At 41.3% G+C, this 25,038-nt stretch overlaps 2 protein-coding genes across 2 annotated transcripts; one reads left to right on the plus strand and one right to left on the minus strand.

Annotated features, from left to right (window-relative positions):
• Window positions 1–1,684: 1,684 nt before the first annotated feature.
• LOC308332710 (MAGUK p55 subfamily member 3-like) lies at window positions 1,685–17,588 on the plus strand (the record flags this gene model as incomplete). The annotated part of the gene is made up of 19 exons (XM_080788741.1): window positions 1,685–1,721; window positions 2,562–2,680; window positions 3,593–3,670; window positions 3,787–3,867; window positions 6,742–6,879; window positions 7,394–7,475; window positions 7,954–8,039; window positions 8,171–8,245; window positions 10,188–10,384; window positions 11,080–11,144; window positions 11,619–11,636; window positions 12,201–12,242; window positions 13,355–13,420; window positions 13,709–13,867; window positions 14,278–14,358; window positions 15,192–15,285; window positions 15,533–15,641; window positions 16,317–16,436; window positions 17,409–17,588. 19 exons carry the CDS (start codon window positions 1,685–1,687, stop codon window positions 17,586–17,588), a joined length of 1,827 nt encoding a protein of 608 aa, XP_080644867.1.
• A 1,767-nt stretch (window positions 17,589–19,355) lies between these two features.
• Window positions 19,356–24,883, minus strand: psmc5 (proteasome 26S subunit, ATPase 5). Its single transcript, XM_080788407.1, has 12 exons — window positions 24,828–24,883; window positions 23,557–23,628; window positions 23,396–23,465; window positions 23,171–23,268; window positions 23,005–23,061; window positions 22,626–22,856; window positions 21,745–21,871; window positions 21,219–21,409; window positions 20,635–20,733; window positions 20,422–20,532; window positions 20,068–20,154; window positions 19,356–19,560 (listed from the first exon to the last, which is right to left on the minus strand). The coding sequence occupies exons 1-12, from the start codon at window positions 24,849–24,851 to the stop codon at window positions 19,507–19,509; spliced, it is 1,221 nt and encodes a 406-aa protein (XP_080644533.1). The 5' UTR covers window positions 24,852–24,883; the 3' UTR covers window positions 19,356–19,506.
• Window positions 24,884–25,038: the final 155 nt, after the last annotated feature.

Raw genomic sequence — 25,038 nt, forward strand, 5'->3', positions numbered from 1 at the left:
GCCTTAGTGTGTATGGAGAAGATAAAGTCTGAAAGGTATCATCCTGTCCCACAGATTAAACATGCATGTCCTTGATAGTTTTTTTGTTGTGTGGCGCTTACGTTTGTGTCTCTAGGTACAGTTGATGTTAATCTGCCAAAGAATGACTGATTTGTTGGATGACAGATCTGATTGCTCAGTCGCCACGGACATAAGGAGGAGATTTGCTACTGGTGGTGACCCCTTGCTATCAGCTGCTAAGCTCTTGAATCGTTTGATATTAGATAATGGGGTGGATACACTGTGTAACAGTGTTTGTGTACTGTACAGTACCTTACAGTACAGTGCCTATATCTACAATCATCGCCAAATTACACACACATACGTGCAGGCACACACGCGCACACACACACACACACACACACACACACACACACACACACACACACACACACACACACACACACACACACACACATGCAACTGGTAACTCATTACTCTCCATGTGGTACACACACACACACACACACACACATGCAACTGGTAACTCATTACTCTCCATGTGGTGGTGCTCCAAATTGCATATTCCACATTTTCCAGATATTCAGATTAGCTGCAGATTCATCACTGCTCCCGGCTGGTTGACCAGTGACCTTTGAAATTGTAGATCCAGCTTTTAGTAATTTAAACGATGAATGATATCGTCTCTGTCGGGGGGGGGGGGGGGGGGGACGACGACGACCTCATACGCCCAAAACGGCTATACTTTTCATGATTCAAAAATTTCAACTTCAAAAGCAGCTGATCAACAAGCTCAAAACACATCGCTTAAAGCCAATACTTTTGGCTTTAAATAAAGGCCTTTTAACAGAGCAACAGAGTAGTGCTGCACAATTAATCGAAAAAATATGGAGCTCTAGATTCAGACACCTATTTTGTGGAGAATCGTGAAGAATTGTGCAGCACTAGTTGGCTGTCCATTTCATTTTAGTTACTATTATGTTTATGTTTATGTTTATTCTTATGAATATTTTCATGGAAAAAATGAGAATCGTGATCACATTTCTTGTGGAGGAAAATCGAGATTCACATTTGAGCAAGAATCGTGCAGCACAACAACAGAGTATTTCTTGTTAAATATCGTCAAGTCTTTGCCTGTGTAGACGGCTGACGACAACAATTTAAGATCTGTTCATTGTTGATGTTGTCTTTTATGTCGCAGAATTCTGTAACCAAAAGTGTTTTGTTCTTAGTCTTAGACTTCCTACATAAAATAGCCAATCTAGAAGTTTATTATTAAAATCAAAATGATGACAATTTTTAAAGATTTATTCCAAATAGGGACTGTCATGAATTATAACCTCAGCTGCCTGACTCAGTGGTGTAACACTTTGATTATTTTGATAACCATGATATGATGACTGTCCACTACAGTATCAGAGAGACCCACTGTATGTGCAATATGAAGATGAAGATCTAGAGACCTTATAGAAGGTCAACCTAAATCACAACATGGTTATTTAATAGCTATTGTAATAGAGATTGTTTAGAATTGTATTACCAACGTATAATTTCCTCTTGGCTGTTTGTGTGTTTGTGCACAGCCTTGTCATAACCGAGGACAGGAGCAGCGGGAGGAGAGGAGTTGTCATCGTTGTCCCCCACCCCCATGTTCCTCCCATCTGGTCCCTTCAGCTCACTGTAAATGATTGAAGCCATGCCCATACTGTCTGCAAGCACAGGTAAATTAAAGCACCATGTCCAATCCATCGTTTGTTTAGCCTCTCTGCATTATAAATGGGTGTATGCATGCATGATGCATGTGTTACATGAACAACAACAATCATGCATAATTGAGATGTTTCTAGAGTGTGTTTATGATTAGTAAATGTGTGTTTACGGTGTGGAGGAAATGTATATATAGCACCATCGAGGGAATGCTGCTTCCGTATGAGCTCTCGCTTTTTGTTCCGTTTTCCTTGGCCATGTTGATATCTGACCTGTTTTTCAGTTTTTTCCTTCTCTATTTCTCTTGAAAGTGCAACTGATGGAGCTTGTAGGACCACGAATTTCACCCACTTTTTTTTACCCCTGTGATGATGTGACAATAACGTTTGAGTTGAGTGCACATAAAGACGGTGGACAAGCATTAACAACTTTCAACGTGGCATCCCTCTTTTGGGCACGTTTTAAAACAATAGCGCTCTACTAGCCCACAATGCATCACACCAAGAATATTTTCACAAAGCGGACATTACCCATTTCAGCCCTATACATTTTGGCCATTTGAAAATAGCTGATCTACAAGCTCACTTCAAAATATTGTTTTAATACATTTTGTACATTTGAAAATTTGTGAATTTTAATTGGGACATTTTGCATAATGATTACTTTCTACTTGTGGCACTTTTGTACACAAGTACATTTTGATAGCAATACCTTTGTACTTTTACTCAAGTAAATGTTGAATTCCGGTCTTTTACTTGTAACAGAGCTCTTCTACATTACTGTATTGATACTTTTACTTAAGTCAAAAATGTGAGTACTTTTTCCACCACTGCTGTGGTCTGTGTTGATCTTAGGTCTTCATGAGACTCTGGCCCTGCTCACCTCTCAGCTGCACCCTGATGCCAACCACAAAGAGGACCTGGTCTTCCTCAAGGATGTCTTCAGTGAGAAGAGCCTTGCTTATCTCATGAAGGTACAAGCGTCGTCTACTATGCAGTCGATGTCGGGTGGAAACCTTGTAAATCCCCAAATTGTTTTATTTGTATTATTATTGTAAAACAATGGACATAGCCGATCTACAGGCTCACAACGGATCACACCGTGAGGCGCTGTGAGCGTATAGATCTGCTATTTGCGCTACTATTGTGCGACACTCTTGTATGATGAGGTACGACATTCATTTACGAAATCACATTTAAAAAAGGGTAGCAGTCGTGGGTGGAAACCGGGTTGCTTTTCAGAAAATGGTAAAAAGAAACTTGGATCAATGGATCCAATGTAGTCCATTATTTGTTCACAACCTCTTGTTAATATTTTACATTGGTTAAATACTTCTAAAACCCACAAACACACTAAAAATAGCAGATCTGCAATTGTGAGCTTGCAAATCATTTATGTTTGCTAATTTTGTGTGACACTGTTGTGCAATGAATAGGGCATTACTTTACGGGGGGAAACAGTTTGTAGGTTTCTGCCTGACAGCGACGAATGTTTGGATTGTTACGACGAGTTTCATGATGTGCAGATCGGTGCGAGTTGGAAAATAGAACTTTGGAAGATCATGATGAAATCATGTGGAAAGGTGGTCATACACAACAAGGCACCTTTTTGCTAAAGCACGTACTGCATGTACAATGACCATAGCATTTAAAAACAAAGGTTTAAACATTTCAGTGTGTGTGTGTGTGTGTGTGTGTGTGTGTGTGTGTGTGTGTGTGTGTGTGTGTGTGTGTGTGTGTGTGTGTGTGTGTGTGTGTGTGTGTGTGTGTGTGTGTGTGTGTGTGTGTGTGTGTGTGTGTGTGTGTGTGTGTGTGTGTGTGTGTGTGTGTGTGTGTGTGTGTGTGTGTGTGTGTGTGTGTGTGTGCGTGCGTGTGTTGGGTCACAGATCCATGAGAAGCTAAAGCAGTATGAGAAGCAGAGTCCTATCCCGGTTCTACACAGCGCCTCATGCCTGGTGGAAGATGTAAGTGCAATTCCAAGGCATTGCTGTGTAAAATTCATATATTTTCATATATTTGAGTTACAGTATGCTTGTATACACATGAGCCATTTGTGTGATGCTGTTGCTCCAATCACCAGTTGGCAGAGGAGCTCCAGAGTGGGCCAATGGAAGGTGATGAGAGAGAACTGCTGTTGCTGCTGAGTACCCCTCATCTCAAGGTACTGCTCACAACCAAACATACACTGAGTACCCCTCATCTCAAGGTACTGCTCACAACCAAACATACACTGAGTACCCCTCATCTCAAGGTACTGCTCACAACCAAACATACACTGAGTACCCCTCATCTCAAGGTACTGCTCACAACCAAACATACACTGAGTACCCCTCATCTCAAGGTACTGCTCACAACCAAACATACACTGAGTACCCCTCATCTCAAGGTACTGCTCGCAACCAAACATACACCTCATCTCAAGGTACACCTCATCTCAAGGTACTATTTTGAAGCCACTTTTTCCAGCTAATTCAAATCCACCATCTTGGAACTTGGATCTCAAAAACAAACCGGAAACTAATGTTATTGGCTGGAAGGTCAGCGAGGGCGGGTTCTTTTCACTGCTACTTTATCATCAATTTAAAAACAAAAATGCATATCATGGTAAGTGATAGAAGACTTTAAACTAGCAACTGAACTGAAATTTTCATCACAAATGCCAATCAATCAAAATTCAACACATTGCCGGAGATATGCTTCCATAGTTCAGCACATTATTTTGATATCGATTCGATACTGATATTGCGTTTTAAGGCCAATATCGTCCGATAGCTATGTGATGACAGATTAATTGCCCATCCCTATATCACACACACACACACACACACACACACACACACACACACACACACACACACACAGACAGACAGACAGTTTAGGCCAGCTTCTATAGTTAGTGCTCACTGCGTTTGCAACTATTCACACGCCACTTCCCATAGCTTTCTAATCAGACAGCGCCACTTTTTCCGGTTGTTTGAGCTCTTGTCTCCCTTTCCTAAGCCAGTGCATGGGTTTTCCCACCCTCTTTTGAGACGATCATCCATTACATATCAGCAGCCAGACGTGGTGCTGGGCTCTGTGTAAAGCCTTCATGGTCTGTCAAGGTGCAGACACTCCTAGTCCCTAATTATAGTTATCAAGAGATTATGCTCAGTTTAATGGTTTCTGGCCTGGGCCTGACGGGTGGGAAGTGGATGCCAGTTTGAGACACTTACACAGTAATTTCCTAATTAGTAAGACTCGTTTGTGAAATTAGCCTCGGGGATGGTGTTCTTTTACTTCTTTCTCAACTCTTTCCTTCATCTATTTCTCTCTTTTGTGCTTATGGATGGTTATGTCAGGTCACACAGTCCATCCACCCAACATGGACTGTATCTCAAAAAATACTGTCTGGATTGCTGTATAATTGTCTAGATACACTTTCATGAAGCCCAGATGAACCCTACTAATCTTGGTGACTGCATGGCCTTTCCTCTAAGCGCCACCATCCGGCTAAAATGTCCATTTGCACACATTTTACAACCAAATCCAAATATCAGATTTTACATTAAACATGACTGTTACTACGTGATTCAGTATCATGTCAGTGTTATGGTCAGCATCATGTCATTGTCATGGTCAGTATCATGGTCAGTATCATGCTACTATCATAACTACTGTCTGTATTGCTGTGGAATTTGATGTGCACCTTTATGCTACCTAAACAATAATTAATAAACATTTCCACGAAACCTTATGCACGCAATAAGGACAGACATGAACCCACTGATAATGGTGACCCCATGGCCTTTCCTTTTAATGATTTGATTAATTTAGCACATAAAAATAAAAATAACAGTACACAAAATATAGGCGGGAAAAGTGCCTGGAGGAGGCAAGAAGTCCAAATTGCTTAGACGAAGCCTCTACCTACAGTATGTATGAGACGATAATAATGATAAACATTAGTAGGACATGATTTGCAAACAACAATTAGCTAACAAAGTTGGCACTTCAGTGCATTGGGCCGCCTCAGCATCACGTTATCATTCTGCTGTTTAGGTATGGGGGGATTCGGAGTCCCAGTGGTCGGGACTGATGCGCTTGATCTGAGTACCTAAAAAGCAGATCCAATTAATCGCCAACGACGCCAAACCATAATAAATATATTGCTCATTTTATATTCAATACATATATATTCCATTCATTCTTGAGTTGTCCTGACTGAATTACAATTGACATGATTGCATCATAAATACATTTATATTGGCAACATAATACATGATTTTATCTGATTGCCAACAATAACCAGTAAGACAGACCACCTGTGTGACAGCAGACTGCTGGCTATTTGAGTGACCCTATGACTTATCCTCGGGCCTTAATACCCACTTTTCACACGAGATATGTCCGAATCTAAATGGCAGATCCCGGGATGATCCCTGCTGATTTTGGCAATCCCACTGCTTTTCCTATTCTAGCATCACAAACAAATGCACTTTCATTTGTTTGCGTGTGTGCCTGTGCTGACTGAGTTGTCTGTTTATGTGTGCATGTGTACACTAAGTATCAGCACATGTATAAACCAGTGGTGGACAAAGTATATACTCAAGTAAATACCCAATACTCAAAAGTACAAATTAAAAAGTACATTTTTAGAAATTGTCCAAACCTTTCAGAAATTGTGAAAAATAGTAAACATATAAACATAGCAGATTTGTTGTGAGTGTTCAGATTGGCTATTTTCACTATATATGAAAAGGGCTTAAGTGGTTAATTCATAAGATATTTTGTACATTTTAGTCCCAAGAGTCCCTTCCTAGAAATGTAGTGGAGTCAACGGTACAATGTTTGTGTAATAATGCGGTTGTGTGTGTGTGTGTGTGTGTGTGTGTGTGTGTGTGTGTGTGTGTGTGTGTGTGTGTGTGTGTGTGTGTGTGTGTGTGTGTGTGTGTGTGTGTGTGTGTGTGTGTGTGTGTGTGTGTGTGTGTGTGTGTGTGTGTGTGTGTGTGTGTGTGTGTGTGTGTGTGTGTGTGTCCGTCTGTCCGTCCTTCAGGCGGTGCTGTCGGCCCATGACACGGTTGCCCAGAAGAACTTTGACCCCGTCCTGCCGCCGCTGCCTGATGACCTAGATGACGATCTGGAGGAGGAGTCTGTGAAGATAGTCCGCCTCGTCAAGAACAAGGAGCCGCTGGTGAGACCATGATAATATTTATTCACCTCCCCACTGTATCTGGAGGAGTCAAGTGAAGTCGTGTGTGTGGTGTGTGTGTGTGTGTGTGTGTGTGTGTGTCGCCGTCTGGGCACCTTGGCTGTAGTGGTAATCCAGTCTGGCAGTGTGCTGCCCGATCCCGACGGCCTTTACTGCAGGTCACCCCCCCCCCCCACATTTCTCTCCCCATTTCCTGTCAGCCTACTATCTCTATCCCTCTTAAATATATAAATAAAATAAAGGCGAAAGCCATAAGGGTCCATTTGGTTAAGGGTCCATTTGGTTTAATTTTACTTACTTTAATTTTACTTAATTTTACTTACTTTAATTTTTCAAGGGTCCATTTAGTTACCGACTCTCCATCATTTCGCTGGGGACCACCTGGTCTCCGGACCACTGGTTGAAAACCACTGCACTAGACTAGAGGACAATGGTTTGATACAGCTGAAGCGAGTGTAGATCGCCTTTGAAAAAAAACCCCTCTTTAATCTTCCAGGGGGCAACGATCCGAAGAGACGACGCAACAGGTGCTGTGATCGTGGCCAGAATCATGAGGGGAGGGTCCGCCGACCGCAGTGGTGAGAGCAACAACACACCATGTCACGTCATGAATGATGACATTGACACAGATATGTGTGTGACCTTACACCAGTAGTTAATTCATCTCTGCTCTTGGAGGCTCGATTCATTTCACAGCAAATTTAATGCTTGAAAGTGTAAACAATAGATTTGAGATGATGTGATTCCTCCTACCCAACAGGACTTGTTATCAATTACTGATGAAGTGATAGGAGAGATGATGCTGTGGCCTCAGCTAAAATGGTAGTTCACACCACCACAACTGTCAACAGAGATGAAATCTTTGAGATTAGTGCCACGGGATTGCATCTTGTGAGATTACAAATGAGGCTTGTTCGAGCACGTTGCCATGGCAATAATATCCTATCTGGGGCTTATGTTTGGAAAAGACATTTTGGGTTACTAAAGTGTGCTTTTTGCACTCTCATAGAGTATGTGTGTGCGTGCGTGGGTGATTGCTTGTGTTTTTCCCCCCAGGCCTGGTCCATGTTGGGGATGAACTTCGAGAGGTCAATGGAAATCTGATAATACACAAAAGACCTGATGAAATCAGTCAGATTCTGGTAAAGGCAGCATATAAATTGGTTTATTTGCATGGTAATATCAATGTTTTGTTTTCTTTTCTTTCTCAATGCAATTATTCATGGCTAGCCGATGACAGATAATGATATCTCTCTCCATTTATTTTTACCAGTCCCAAGCCCAAGGCTCCATCACCCTCAAAATCATCCCAGCCATCATGGAAGAAGACAAACTAAAAGAAAGCTGGGTAACCACATTTTGATTCAAAGTCTTGAATGATTCCAATCTACAAACTCACAGTGCATTGCAGTGAAGCGTGAGAGCGGTTTATGTTGAGTGCCGTAGTCCTGATGTCAAAACCATGTGTCCTGGATCACGGAAGGGTTTTTCCCATTCAAACTCCCATAGATTTTAATCACGTAATAACTGTGTACTGTGTACCAACAATAAATAGTATTGGCATTTTACTCGTATGACCAAACTGATGCTGAAAAAGTAAAAATGTATCCAAAGTGTAAGAAAATAAAATGCCTTTATTAGAAATGACGACTACATGCAGCTGCCTCCTGGTGCCACCAGCCCACATAATCAGCGTCACTGCTCAAACATTCAATACAACACGATGTGACACTGATTACTCGTGTCTTTGTGTGTGCCCCCTGTGACGTCGTCATGTGGCAGCCAAGTCTATAATAACCTTTTTATTCTGTATAAACGTTTGAGTCCAAGTCAATGGCAAAATACATTTACTATGTACTATGTCAATTCAGTTCAATTCAATTCAAAGGGCTTTATTGGCATGATAAAACATACGTTTACATTGCCAAAGCAGAAAGAACAATACAACAATACAGCAATACAATCAAAACAAAAATTATGTACTTTGAAGGTCAGAATCTTCAATAGATCAACTTCTGTGTACCAAGATAACTCGATGCAGGTATAGTGCAGGAATATACACAATGATTAGTCTTTAGGGTGGTTGTGTTCCATTTGATATCCTTCTCCTATCACAGCAACTCACAAATCTTGCTGCTGTGTTTGCACATTGTTGTACTTCGCCCAGCAGATATGGGAGTTTTTTGTCATTGGTCATGTTTTCAAAATCTCCGTGTGTGGTTGTAATCTGTAGGAAGTATGTGTCTCTATGTCATGTAGTTGATAGTGGGTGGCACAGTGGTTGCCCATGACTTCATCAATACATGCGCTTACTTCACGAGTGTGATTTTTTCCCCTTTGTGTAAGATTTGAGTAGCATTGTAGTTCACAGTTGTTCCTTCAATTAAACTAAATAATAAGCACTTCAGTGGGGACACTGAATCACATGATTTCCTAGTGTAGTTTTCCAAAGATACTTACAGATTAGCCGCCTAATTTGTTCTTCAAACACAGGTAACATTTAGTTATCTAATATAACTATATCATAAACGATACAGAGCCACCTCCCTGACACAATGCCACAATAATTTTAGTTTTTAATTATCCTACATCGTGCCTATGAGTGCAACCTTTTATTCACTTTTTATTTCAAATAAAGTCTGTGATCTTGAAGACTTAATGGCTCATTCACATGCCATTGTAGAAATTCTGCCAATAAATCAGAATCTGTAACCATGTAATTCTCCTCTCGGACAAATTAACTTCCGTTCTTACAGTTTTACCAAATGATGATCTCCTATGAGTAATGAGTATTAACGGGCAGCGATTGGATCACAATGTTTTTAGCTAGCCGAGTAATTCTCTTCACATGCCCATGGATTAAAGATCTCAGTCTCTACGACTGATTGCTGTCATTTGGACTATTTAAGCATAAGCGAATAAGCAAAAGTAGTCTATTCTACAAGCTCTCAAAAGTAGTCTATTCTACAAGCTCTCAATGAGAGCTTGTAGAATAGACTACTTTTGTTTAAGATTAGAGCATTTGATGTGCCGGTCAGACTAGCATTATGTACAGAAACATCTTCCATAAAACCCTAATCGTCTCGGATATTTCATATAAAAACAAACATTAAAGCCTCAGTCTGTGATTTCTTCACCTGATTGACAGTATGTAACAGCAGGAACAATATCACTAAAACATAATTTAATTTACATATTGTGTTAATTGTTTAGGAAATGGCGGCAGTAGTGTGGGACACTGTTTCAGTCATGAGATTTGACTTTGCTTTAATCCATGCATGCCCCTCCAGGTTTACCTACGGGCTTTGTTTGACTACACGCCATTCGAGGACAAGGCCACGCCCTGTCAGGAGGCGGGACTTCCTTTCAAGAGGGGAGACGTCTTGCAGGTCGTGAGCCATGATGATGCCACCTGGTGGCAAGCCAAGAGAGTGGGTGACTCTAACCTGCGCGCTGCCCTCATCCCTTCCACACAGTTCCAAGAGAGGTTAGCAAAGATCTTCTCTGCCTTTTCCACACAAAGAACTACATCTAGTCAGTGTAACCAGTTCAAGTTCTATGTATGTGGCACGTGGATGGCTGGATTATGCCTATTAATATGGACGTGGCTGTGGTCTTTTTTTAATTGTGCGTTATAAATAATAATTTCGACTCAACTTGAATCAATGTCACTGCACTGACGACATCATGCAAATCTGCATTGTTAGGCAACGGTTGACGCCAGTGCAAATCGCTGTCGTTAGGTCAGACTAGAGCTCAATCAGTGAGAGAGAGAGGGCGGAGAGACGGGGGAGTGAGATGGAGGAAGAAGGGAAGGGTGCGAGATTGAGAGTGGGTGGGAAGGGGGTAGAGTGAGAGGGGAGAGAGGGTGTGAGAGAAGGAAAGAGAGCCTATTTCACCCATGCAATAACTCAGCCAATGCTGCGGTACCGAAACCTGAACACACTGTTCATCATTGTAATAACCCTGGTAACGCAGGGCAAGCATTTTCAGTCAACAATTTTATGTTAATTAAAATAATAATTTTCATGTCTGAGTTTCAGTGTTGTGCACATTTATAGTACCGGTACTGTTGCGTTAACCTTCAGCTCTCCGCCATGAGGATGGCGTCCGGAAAGCCCCCACAACTTTTGATTAAAAAAAAGAAATGATAGTGATGCCTTCCTTTTTATTTTCCCACAGGCGCCTGAGGTACAGAATGAAAATGGGGACTTTCCCAGCCCCTGTATCTCCAAAAACACCCACATGTAAGCTGTTTTCACCCTGGTAATTCTCACTAACATTAGTAGTTTTTTGGGCTATACCAATTACACTGTACTCCATACTGTATGGATGTTCACAAAGCTGTTTACAGCCCAGCATGCATTTGCAAAACATGAGATCAGGAATGTGAAATTCATCTCTCAATATGTATAATCTACCATTTCGCCTGGTATTCAAATCAATTCAATCTTTATTTCAGACTCAGGGGAATCCATATCACAATAAAAACACAACATCATAAATAAAAATAATAGAAAAACACACATACACTCTATTGTTGTAGCCAAAACAACTGTCAACTGTTCATATCTGTGTAGCTCAACTGACCTTTTGCTATTCAATACTGTAACAAATGATGCATTAAATGCATGTGGATTTGTGGATTATGACTCACTACTACAGCATAATGTTTGTCATACTCTGCTGTTCTTCATTACCTCCTTCACTGCTAACCTCAGATGATCGGACAGAGAGAGGTAGGTGCTCCTGAAGGTCTCAGCACACAGGCTGTGCTTTGATGGTTTATCAAGTGAAACTCTTTTAACCACATTAGCCCTGGTGTCCTGATTTTGGACATATTTATTAGAAGAAAGAAATCAAAACTTTTAAACGTAAAAATGGATAGAAAATAAATTGCCAATCTACAAAAAAATTGCCATTTTCTTACAGCCAAATTATAAAATTGGGCTTAAGTGGTTAAAACTCTTTCTGTTCTTTCTCTCTCTCCCCCTCTCTCTCTCTCTCTCTCTCTCTGCAGTCTGCACGCGCGCACACACACACACACACACACACACACACACACACACACACACACACACACACACACACACACACACACACACACACACACACCATTACCATTGTTAACCCTCCCTTGACTTGACTTCATATGCACTTCACTACCCACAAATCACTTGCCTGTTCCGTTCTATCGTCCCCTCCTCCTCAGACCCTTGGCTGACAGACTTCACTAAGCATCCATCCCTCCCTCCCTCCACCTCTTACCCTGTCTCTCTCTCTCCCTGCTTGCCTCCCTACAGAAGACTGTGACAGTGAGGGCTCTCTGAGTGGACAGGACATAGGTGAGGAGGCATGAGGATGCAACAGCATTGTAGAACCATCACCGGCCCAGCCACAGCTTAGCTCACCTCTACATCATGTCAACAATGTATTCTGTCGCTGTCGGGCAGAAACCTGGTGTCTAGATAGACAGACGGACGGCCAGACCTTATATTAACTTCAATGCAGTTGTCATAGCAGCAGCACAGCATCGATGAAGCAAAAATACATATAAGGATAGAGAGAAGTAGTAACACTAGTAACAAAATGGCTAACAATATAATAGAAAAGACAGTATCTCAACATTTAATCTATTTAATGCTTTATTATAGTTTCCCTAATTTTGGAAGAAAAAAAGATTTTCCCTATGACATCCCCAAATTAGGGATGCCAGGTTGGTTTTATTGGCTTAGTGGTTTTGGACATACAAGGTTTCTGCCCAACAGAGATGTTAAGCAATACCTTGCTAAGTGGCTTAAGTTTCTTGAGTTTGTGAATTGTGGGCAATTGCTTCAGGAGGAATCATCTCTTTCTTGCGGTTTTGTTTTATCCAAAGTAGTGTTTTGTGTGGATTCAGTTGTGGACAGTAGGTCTTGGAGTCAGTTGTCAGTACTTTGAATCAACATGTCACTTTCAATATCACTATATGAAACCACTGAGTGTGGTTTTAAAGCCTGGATCAATGCAGGAGCAGCTACGGTATTTGCCCGTACCCCATTTTTCTATTCAAAGGGCAATGCTGTGGATTCTGGGAGTTTCCTGCAAAGTTTCCCTTTGCATTTTAAAGTTATGTTTGAAACGTCGATTCGTTGAATCAAAACTAAAAGGTATTATGTGCTATGGATGTGGTTGGTAGCCCTTTTAGTTTTGGTAATAATTACAGTGCGCTTGCTTGTTGGTGTGTTCTTTTTCAAAATATTGTAACCCTTGAATGTTCTTCCTAGCAGCTTCATTTAGCTTTTGCTGTGCTTCACAAGTGATCGTATCTTCATGCGACATGCCTTGTTGTCGGGCAAAGCGTTTCTTGCATTGCCGACACAGCAATTTAACGCATGGCTACCAAGCTTACCTGCTTCAATTTGCTGAGATTTATTGAATTTACATTGGGCTGTTTGAATAAATGGTCTAATGCTAGTTGTAGTTTCTCCTAAGAGTAAGGCGGCCCGTGTCTCCTGTGCTTTCTCATGGGATTTTTACGCAGGTACCCTTACTGACTTCTATTGGTGTCATTCAGTCTGTTTGTGTTTTTTTCTTGTGGCTTTTATTGTCTGGCAGGAGTTTTATTAGGATTTATTACAATTATTGTGTGCTTGAATGTTTTTCCAAATTTTTTGCTGACTTTTGAAATAAGTTTACTAGTATTTCTGAACAATTTTAATTATTTTTGTTTTGGTTCAAATTTCAAAGTGGCAGTGTGATAATAATGACACATTACTATAAGGGTTTAAGTCTGTCCATATCACCTGTGTCTGTCTGTCTTGCCTCATAGCTGGCCTGCGCAGAAGTTTCCGTCTCAAAAAAGACCGCCAGGGTTCACCAGGAGAACCTGGTACTCCAGTCGCCACACAGACAGACTTCCTGATCTATGAGGAAGTGACACGATATCAGCCTAGTTCGAATGACAAGCCACGGCTCATAGTGTTGATAGGTTGGTCCAGCTTTGCTCATTACTTTAAAACAGGTTCTATGATGCATACTGTAACTTAACACCTTTCAACCTTGTATCCCAATTTTGTGTGTGCCATAAGTGAAAAACTTCAAACAATTCCTAAAATGTCCAAAGATATTCCTAAATGAATTAGGATGGCTGGAATTTTGCTTTTGGATGGAGTAAGAAGCTCAGTAGAGACTCAGAGTACAGTCACTGATTTGCTGCCGCTATTAGTTATTCAACAAAGTACATTAAGTACTTAAGTGGTTAACTGTATTTATATAATTTAAGAGTATATGTTGTTTATGCTTATTTGTGCTATCAACTTATCTGGTTACAAAATGCACTTCAGTCCGATACTGTGTGTGTGTGTGTGTGTGTGTGTGTGTGTGTGTGTGCTGAGATAGGTTCCCTAGGCGCCAGGCTCAATGAACTTAAACAGAAGGTGATCGCTGAGAACCCTCGACGATATGGAGTGGCTGTGCCTCGTGAGTCCTGTCATTTCAAGCTATTCCTGGCTGGCTCTTTTAAAACAGCTCTCCATTGTGCTATGGTCATACTGGTGTCATAGAGCTACTGGTACATCTACTATGGCTGTGATTGCTTTGAAGCCCTACCGTACATTCCTTAATGTCGGCAGACTCGGCACTGCAGTATAATCACAGCATGTACATATCTTGTTGACTGTACTGAAAATGAATATGGGTAACAGCCTCGGCTAATAGACTATTCCTTAGTATAGTATAAAGGTAGTCGCTCCTGACATGAGTGTCAGTATCATGTCAAAGTATGAGTACCTCAATGCATTGTGTCAGCAATCAGGGGCAAGCTGATGTCAACTACATTTGGGTAAAGTGGTTGTTCAGGCATCTATTGTCGTGGCCAACGAGATTGGGGGATCTCAAGCTCTTCGATTCAGAGCTTGTTTTGGGTACCGGTTCAGAAGCCATGATATAAATAAAAATATAAATAAATGTATGAGCCCTCTCATACTTACATAAACCAACAATGAACACACTAGAAATAGCACAGCAATATGCAGGCCTATGTTGTTATTTTCTGCCTTTCAAAGGAGAAATACGGTAGGCATATAGCACTGTTCAAATGACCTGAAAATAAGGCCCACCCTTACAGTACACATGGATCAAAAGTGCTTCCTGGACATATTGCTGTATATGAGAAGGGTGGATCAAAATGCACACCCAGGTTTATTTTATTTTTGTGCACAAGAACAATATGCAGGCAATCATTCACGCATCCATGCAGAACCTTAACATTGCTTAATTTGTTCCTTATTTCCTTTCCATGTTTTGACCCACAGATACCACTCGGCCCAGGAAGAGTCACGAGAGAGAAGCAGTGGAGTATCACTTCATTACTAAAGCAGCCTTTGATGCAGACATCCACAATAATAAGTGAGTCCTCCAACTGGACACGAGTACGACGGGGAAATTTAACCGCATGAAAAAACACTGAGTTTGTAAAACAGCTAATCTCTTCTTTCCAATCTATATTCTATATTTTTGTAATTCGAGGAGAGATGGAGCACATGGACCTTGTCCTTGTAGTGTGTATATTAAAATTAAATTAAATTACTTGCAATAATAGGAAAAGCTAAAAAGAAATCATTCTCATGAAGATTGGTGATTCTTTTTTTGGCAGATTCATTGAGTATGGGGAATATAAGGACAACCTGTACGGCACCAGTCTGGATTCCATCCGCAGTGTTTTAGATCGAAACAAGGTGTGTCTGGTGGACGTGCAGCCAGAGGTGAGTATCATGTAACATTTTGACATTTAAACGCCGTAAATTGTTGCTGTCAGGTGGAAACCTTGCATATCCAAAACCGTTCCCTTTTTTTATTATTATAAGCTCACAAGCTCACAACGCGACTCTGAGCTTGTAGATTGTGTGTGACACTTTTGAAGTGAAGTAGGGCATTCATTTACGAAAAGTGTTGAAATATGGAGATGCAAGGTTTCTGCTGGACAGCAACAGAATCAGAATCACCTTAAATGGGGACTAAACCATAAGACTTTCTTTTCCCATGCAAAGTAAAAATAATCTAAAGGGCTAGCCTGATTTTGGCATTATTAGTTGACAATAATAATACACTAATAATTTGGGTCATATTGGCAGTGCACACCTGCCTCTAAAACACTCCGTCTTGTTTTAGTTTACATGATGTACCAAATTTAGCCTAGGCCATTATACTATGCCAAATAGTTTTTTCTTTAATGACCTTTAAAACTTTTATTGTGTACAACAGATCTGGTATAACTCCATTTCGAAGAGAGGGATTATTATTATACGACTTTCACCATGGTATCCCTATTTTGGGCATGTCATTATAAGCTTACATAGCTTACATAGTGAAAATAGCATTGTGGGCTGGTAGATGGGCTATTTTTGCCATAAATGTTGGCTATTTTCCACTCTTAACAGGCATTAAAGACACTCCGTACTGCTGAGTTCAAGCCATATGTTATCTTTGTGAAGCCTCGGCTCCAGGACAGCCAATGCAGACGGGCCGCTTCATCCTCTTCACTAAATTCTTCCATCACGGTAAGAACAGGGGTATTATGCTATAGTTATTATTTAGTCTCAGTTGTTAATACTTTTCATTGGTTAAAAAGAATAAACAGTCAAGACTCCTTGGTATCCCTAGTATTTTGGCATGTCATTCTCTAGATTAAATCTTTGCAAAAATAGTTCTTCAAACTCATAGGTTTTGAGCTTGTAGAACCTTTTCTTTAATAACACTGTCTCATAAAATCTACTATAAAATAGGGCATAAAGAGATATGGAGGTTTCTGCCTGACAGTGACGGCTTGTTAATCCTTTATGTCCGCACTAGTTATCAATACTACGTCAAATCACATTAGTTTGCATTACAGTACCAAAGAGACTATTAAAGAGAATGGCATGCATCTTAAAAACTGGGAAAGCGTCCGTGTCATTTTAGACTTTAGTATTGGCTATTCAGAAATAGCAGATCTACAGACCTCCGACACTCTACCCCAAACCTAACCGCAAGCACGACGCAACGCATGGCATCAGCCGCAGAACACCCACGGCAGATGACAGTGTTTCTCAGCGGCATCAGTCCGACACTACCCCAAACCTAACCCTAACTGCAAGCACGACGCAACGCACTGCTCGGAAGCGAGCAACAGTAGGGTCTAAAGTTTCCCCACCCCTTCTCCCGGCACCACTGCGGTTGTTACCGGCACTGCCGAACGGACCGAGATGGAGCGGCAGTGGAGGGACATAATCCCCCGGCAGTGTTGCAGGCTGTGGCTGATGCTGGAGAATGCACTCGCTCCTTCTGGATCTACAAGCTCACATCGAGTCACTTTGTACCACACTGCGAGCTTGTACATCTGCATGTGTAATTTCTGAACATTCTTTAAAAATCTTGAAAGTATGAGAACTACAGATTTAGAAGGCATTTGTAGAATCAGCCTCAGGTCTTAAAGTAGCATTTGGAACAGTATTCCAACAAGTCAATATGACTGCATGCTTGTTTGTGAGCAGGGAGAGGATCTCCAGGAGATGAGACAGTCATCGGAGCAGATAGACGAGCGCTACGGCCACTGGGTGGACCGCATCCTGGTCAAGGAGGACCCAGTCAGTGCCTTAGCGGAACTCCAGGCCATGCTGGAGAGGGTGGAAGCCGTGCCCCAGTGGGTGCCCATCTCTTGGGTCAGGACCTAGATTGGTGGACATGATGGACTGCCGCGTGGCCCTTGTGAGGTGAAGTGTCGAGGCTCCTGTCAGGAACCCGACAGATTATTTGGACCATCCAGTGTTCACTGCCATACTACTACACCCATTCCCTGAATGAACATCTGTGTGATGTTTTGTAGTACCATAAAGCAGTGGTTCTTAAAGCAGAGGGGGTTGAGGGGGTTCCAGGAGGTCCCCAGATACATTAGTTAACATCAGTTAGTAAACAACAGTTTAAATCTTTTAGGGGTCCACAGGATAATACCACATTAGGGGGTCCTTGACATAAAAAGATTTGAGAACCACTGCCATAAAAGAACACCTTTGAGTAATAGATACATACACACACACACACACACACACATTGTAAATGCTACAGTAAATGTATCTAAACCGTAACAGTCGTACCTGGCTATGTAACTGAAAGGGCATGCAATACCTGCATGCAGGCCAACGCTACAAGCTTAAAAATGTATATCTAGTACAATATATACAGGAACATCAGTGTGTGCCGTGTCAAGTAAAGAAAGAATTTGAACATTTCACAGGATAGATCTGTACTATAAGGTGAATAAATGTGCATACTATCCAGTGTTCCATGCCAGGAATATTTGTGCTTACTGTATGTGAATCTGTATCATCACATCTGATTCAGCAAATGTCCCACAAATAAAGTGAACAAGAAAATATATATTTTTTATCCCACGATTTTGTAACCCATTTTTCACCCCTGTGTCAATGACCTTTTTCATGAAAAAAAGAGTAGTGATATGGCTGACTGAGTAAAATAAAACAATCTACCTGAAAATAGATAGCTATAAGTGAAGAACAATTTCCGCAATTTCCTCAATTTCCATTTCCACCATTTCCATTTCCGCAATTTCCGCATTTCCATATTTTCCATCATTTCCGCAATTACAATTTCCATTTCCGCATTTTCCATCATTTCCGCAATTACAATTTCCATTTCCGCAATTTCCATTTCCGCATTTTCCATCATTTCCTCAATTTCCGCAATTACAATTTCCATTTCCGCATTTTCCATCATTTCCGCAATTACAATTTCCATTTCCGCATTTTCCATCATTTCCGCAATTTCCATTTCCACCATTTCCGCAATTTCCATTTCCGCATTTTCCATAATTTCCGCAATTACAATTTCCATTTCCATTTCCAACTATTAATGGCAGCTGGGTTTCATCATTCAAATAAAATAGAATTCTGTCCGTTTAGCTATAAAATTATGTCAGGGAATAGAGATACACAGTATATGTCTTTCATTTGCATTGCATCTCCCCCCCCCCCCAAGCTTTTATTTTCGTTCGAGTAATAGTACAACTCTAATAGTATTACTTATAATAATGTAATTAAAGATAACTTCATTCAGATTTATTTATTTTTATTTCATTTTCCAGATTTTTTTTTAGATTTTCATTGGTGGGCCAGTCATAATGGTCCCGCGGGCCTGATGTGGCCCGCGCGCCTGAGGTTGAGTATCACTGCCCTAGGGGACACGGGGAGAACATGCAAACTCCACACAGAAAGGCCCTTTCGCCAACCCCCGCCTTCGGGTATGGGCACTGATGACGCGGAGGAGGAAACACGCCGCCAGCACCCACAGTGCCCCGAGCGGGAATCGAACCCAGGACCTTCTAGCTGTGAGGCGACAGCACTACCAACTGTGCCACCGTGCCCCATGAAAACGACATTTTCAATTTGTATTCATCAAGTTATTGGAAAAGAAAACTTCCGGGATCTTAGTTGGGAGACAACATTTATTTAGAATGACTTTTCGGTAACAATTACAAACCAAATCTTAAACAAAAAGAAGAAAAAAGAAAAGAAATATACATGTGAGTTGCATGGGAAGTGTCTGCACTGGGAGGGTGCAGCAAACCAAGGGACGTTACTTCCACAGCTTCTTGATGGACATATTCTTCTCGCTGTCCTTCTGCATCACCTGGTGAAAACCACATTAAAATACACCAGTTTAGTTTAGAAGCATTACGCTACAAACACCTTTGTTGACATGGGTTATATATGGTATTCATAGCAAAGTCAGTTCCGTCGGCAAAGTAGGCGCCTGTAAAATATGTAGGCTGTGATGACGGCCTGCCTATTACGGTCATATGTAGACTAATCTTGCATCACCAGACCACCTCATCAAAATCACAACTTGAAGCTCTGGCTATATCTAGCCTATGGCCCTATGCAAGAAATGACTGAGCTTAATTCACATCATCTAAGCAGTGTGTTGAGATCTGAATGCATTCCCGGTTTGCAGGACAATGCATGTATTTGTTAATCCCAATATGTGTAAGCATATGTTATTAATTAAATGTCATTTTTGATCTGACAATGACGGTGCTGTCTGCTCCCAACCAAAGTAGAATAATCATTTTGTGTTGGATCCTGTGGGAAACCAAATCTGTTCAAGTCACAGTCCTATAATGTGTCGTTAACAAACCTTTGCCACGGCCATCTCAAAGTCCTCCTGGGTGACGTGCACTCTCCTCTCTCTCAGAGCGTACATCCCCGACTCTGTGCAGACACCCTGCAAACACAAAATCCACCATGTAAACAATGAAATGTGGCCTGCTGTGTTCTTCTGCTACACCATATTGCACTGCCAAACTGAGTCAAATACGTAACAGTTTCATGAATATGATCTGTAAGCCATCAAGCTGATGCGTTTTCCTTGGGTACAATACGGCAGCCATCAGGTTAATGACATGATTACTGCCTTCGTTGCATTAAAGGTGGTGAAAAAGCTAACTGGGGTTCAAGTGGTTAAACGGAGTCCTGGCCCCCCCTACCGTACCTTGACTTCCGCTCCAGAGGCTCCGGGCATGAGCTCGGCGATCTTCCTCAGATTGATGCCACGTGTCAGATTCATCTTCCTCGAGTGAATCTTCAGGATGTCCAGACGGGCCTGAAGGGGTGGACAGTGAAAAGTAGAATACATGATAAATGTATGGGGTACACAAACATGGGAGGATAACTATAGGAAGTCCAAGTGCCGGGTGGTACAAACCTCCTCATTGGGAGGGGGGAACTCAATCTTTCTGTCGATCCTGCCTGGCCTGAGCAGAGCAGAGTCCAGGATGTCAATACGGTTGGTGGCCATGATGACCTTGAAGAGATAAACAGGTGTACCGGTAAGTTAAGAATTATCTGAACACGATGGTGCAGTATAGTGAACACTTTAAATGAGGGAGTTTAAGTAAAAGTCAGAAAATATTTATCACACTGAAATGCAAATAATTCCACTAATTGAGTCCGTTACTCCACGCTTGAAAGGCCAACCAATTTTAGAGTGAGTCAGGTCTTACTTGTGAACAGAATGAATCACTTTCAGCTGATAGTTATGTGTTTTGCCACTGCCACGTTCAAGTTTACACATGCACGATAGCGGTTAATAGAAACCAAAAGTAATGCCTGCTACTGTGTTTCATTGCTAGATTTTAGACAAATGTTATTGCATGAATCTCCAGTCGCAACTACAGTATCTTCCCGTTGACTGTCCCTTTCACCTCACATCTCTCTGTGCCTCTTTCAATGTTCTGGCACTTCACACTTTGAAATCCCCAGCGTTAGATCCTAATGTGTGTGTTCTACCTTAATGTTTTTGGTGGCCTCAAAGCCGTCCAGTTGATTGAGCAGCTCCAACATTGTCCTCTGCACCTCGCTGTCTCCTCCAGAGCCGCCCTCCAGGCGCGATGAGCCGATGGAGTCAATCTCGTCCATGAAGATGATTGAAGGAGCGTGCTCCCTGGCCATGACGAACAGCTCGCGCACCATTCGGGCACCTGGAACAACAAGGCATTTTGTTCAGATAAGAGTCAATTTTAGAGCAGGGTTTACAAGCAACGGACCCCTTAGCTCAGATAGAAGCAGGCACGCCCACTACATTGTATACAATTGTGTGAGATGGCTTCATTACAAGCTCACAACGCCATTGTGAGCTTGTTGATCGGTTATTTTTGGCTAATGTAAGAATAATAAAAAATCCCATCACACAAAGATTTGGTGCCTGCCCCTGTAGTAACTCTGAGAACCCTTTGTTGAAGACCCATGATCTATTCTAGAGGACAGTTGAGATTTTAGAATAAAAGTAATAAATGAGCCACCGTGCAGAACTCACCCTCTCCGATGAACTTCTGGACCAATTCAGAGCCAGAGACCCTGATGAAGGTGCAGTCGGTGTGGTGGGCCACAGCTCTGGCCAGCAGGGTCTTCCCTGTGCCTGGAGGCCCATACAGCAACACACCCTGAGCACAAGGAGTTAGACGGACTAATCAGAACCATTTATCCTTTTCTTATTAGGTGAATTGGCAATGCATTACTCCCAGTAATATATCCGTTCATGTGGCATCCTCTAAGCAGAAACTATGAATTGCTGGCTTCAGGTAGGGGATACAATTACACGCTAGTGAACTTGCGCAAATCCTGATTATTAATCTTTTGTGCCTGCTAGCGAAGCACTCATGAACCGAATGAGTGATTGTTGCATTACTATATGCATTATTCTACTCTGAAATCAGTTTACTCATACTTTTGAGGCTATGCCACTACTGCTACTCAAGCGTATTTTCCATTAACAATGTTCCTCTTTGATGACATGACTTCTCACATTATCGCTGACTGTCTTTGAGTGCACTTGTGAAAGACACCCGATCCCTGTTGAGTTCTCTCATTTGAGTGGTCCTGACCTCTGCCATGTGGCTGTTTGGTCTGAGAGCAATGCTTGTCTCACTCAAATAAGAGTTGAATAAGAGATGTCTTAAGTACCAGGTCATATTACCTAACTTGAGTAAACTAAAGACCTGGAGGCGTGATCAATGCTCTTTGGCCACTCAGAATAGCCAAGTGCAACCTAAAATGCATTCTTATCATAAATCAAAAACTCTTAAACTTTGGATTGATGGAATTTATGGGGATGTCATAATTTGTATAAAAAAATATATTTTTTCACAGAAAGGTGACAGGTTTGTTTGTCTGTTTTTGTGTGTTCACATCACGTACCTTTGGCTGAGCAATGCCCAGAGCTTCAAAGAGCTCTGGATGCTTGACAGGCAACTCAATCACTTCTTTGATCTCCTTGATCTGCTTGTCCAGGCCACCAATCATTTCGTAGGTGGAGTCTGGCACCTTCTCCACCATCATGAGGGACACCAGAGGGTCTACCTTGTTCGGAAGGATCTTATGCAGGGTATAGCTATCATTGCGCAGAGCCACGCGGCAATTGGGAGTCACCTAGTAAGAGAATTTGATTGGTTAGTTACCACGGTAGAAATGACATGATAGTGAAGATTTTGCAGTTTATTGGTGCCAAATACTAACATTAAAGGAAACTATTCATACATTTGTAATAAGAACAAAAGAATAAACAAAAAGCACTAACATCATTGATGTCAATGTTCTTGTCCACATCCACAACAAATTTGCCCTCTGGGTGCACCTGAAAATGACAAGGAGAGCAGTTTAGACCACCATCTAGTGGTCGATAATAGTATGCAATCTCAGTCTGCATTAGTATTGTGTCAAACAGAACACCGGTATACACATACCTTCACAAGCACTTTCTTTTTGTCCATAGCTCTAACTACTTCCCCCACATACGATCCCTGTTCCTGGAGCAACTGCAACTCCTCGCGAAGGAGACGCACTAAAACAGAGCAGAGGTTGTATTTAAATTTACAGTTGGCGTGTCATGCCACTGCCACATTGCTCGGAATGGTCTGACATGTTTTGAGAATAAAAGTTGATAATTTGGTCTGCAAATAATGATGCACCTTTAGCATTGAGTTCATTCCTCTGTGCCTGAAGACGTCTGAGATTCTGGCTTTTGTCATTCACTGTCAACTGTAGTGTAGAGAAAAAAAACGTTTTCAAGTTTGACTGGCAGTGCAGTTATATATTAGAAGAACAATTGAGTTAAATGATCTTCTCTCACCTGTAACTCTTCTATTTTTGACAGGTAATACTGCCGAAGGCCATTGCCCCCTTTACTGTCCCCAATTTCCATCTGTTGAGACAAAATAAATTTCAATTGTCTTCATTTGATTGATTGATATAAATATTTATTAACAGTATGCAGATTGCAGAATAGGTACATTTCAAGCACAACTCAATACAAAAACTGTAAACGACACTTGTTTAAAATGAATAGGGTCCACAACATTTAGAGACAGACAAATATACACTTCAATTTCAGCATCAGCATGTGTTGGTCTGTATTGCAACAGTTACATTGCAGGATGCACTTGTAAGTTGATCTGGTTAAGACAAGAGCAAGCATCTGCTAAAAGCCTTAATTGTAATTATAAAGGGAAAGCCAAGGCAAACTGCCAATTCAGATCTCATATTTCCATGCGTCTTTAGCTCATAGAAACTGCATTTTCAGGTCAGGTATTAGAACATCAGGCAGGATTAGAGATTAAACAGGTGAAATTGGAAGTGATGACATAAATTGGAACTGGAAATGCATGGGTACAGTCAGTTTCCAACCTGAAAATGTTTGGTCTCTTTACCAAAGAGCTGGAGGGACCTTAACAGCCTAGCAATTAAGATCAGAATAGTGATTTAAGCATAAATATACGTGTTGTTTTGACCAAAACATATCAAAATGTTCTGTAAAATCACCCTAATCCTCAAGCAGATGTCTTAATGAATTGAAAATGGAGGAGCCTGATGTAAACAAGCTTTTTCTGGTTGTATCCTCTTAGCAGTTTTTGTATTGACTGTACCTCCCTTGGACTGTATCAATTCTGGAAACTGTTAAAAATGTTCAATCAATCTGCATATTAACTATACCGTTTGTTTTTAATGTCAAATGCAAGAAACAATAACGCTGTGTCAACTGATTTCTCATATCTGCTTTGATGTCAGTGGTAGTTTAACGATCATATTTTCAGTTCAGTGGAAGGTAAAAAACACCACGACATAGAAATAGAATAGAGAAGTTTAAGGACTATATTTGACAGCCGGTGAACTTTAGCAAGCCTCCATCATGACGTTAGCTTGTTAGCTTATAGCTACAATGAGACAGCAAACCGGTACAGTAATTGTTTTTGACAGAGTTGAAATTAATAACGTTAATATTTTCACAACGGTCCAGAGACTCGTTTCACCATTACGGCAGCCCGACAGCCTGAAGCCTGGACACAACGTTTTATTCACACTATGATATTTACAACAAAGAGAAGTGTAAAAATCAGCACTTACATGATCCATTGCGTCCGTCTCCATCTTGAAAAAAAAACCCACACTTCCGTCAGTTGTCGCGAGACTTTCCAATTCAATTCAAATGAGCTTTATTGGGATGAGAAAAAATACGTTTACATTGCCAAAGCAAGCGTCAAAAATCTAAATATAATAAAGTGGGGTTAATTTATCCAGTTGGAGGGGGTACCCGCCCGGTATAGCATTTTGTAAA

The sequence above is a fragment of the Protomyctophum bolini genome, assembly GCF_963924005.1.
Source record: "Protomyctophum bolini genome assembly, chromosome: 18".
Taxonomy (NCBI): domain Eukaryota; kingdom Metazoa; phylum Chordata; class Actinopteri; order Myctophiformes; family Myctophidae; genus Protomyctophum; species Protomyctophum bolini.

Coding starts and splice junctions, on each gene's coding strand:
- psmc5 (XM_080788407.1), bottom strand. CDS start 24,851: ATGGAGACGGACGCAATGGATCAT. Junction 21,410..21,744: donor CCAGAAGTTCATCGGAGAGG/GTGAGTTCTGCA, acceptor TTGTTGTTCCAG/GTGCCCGAATGGTGCGCGAG. Junction 20,734..21,218: donor AGGCCACCAAAAACATTAAG/GTAGAACACACA, acceptor TATCTCTTCAAG/GTCATCATGGCCACCAACCG.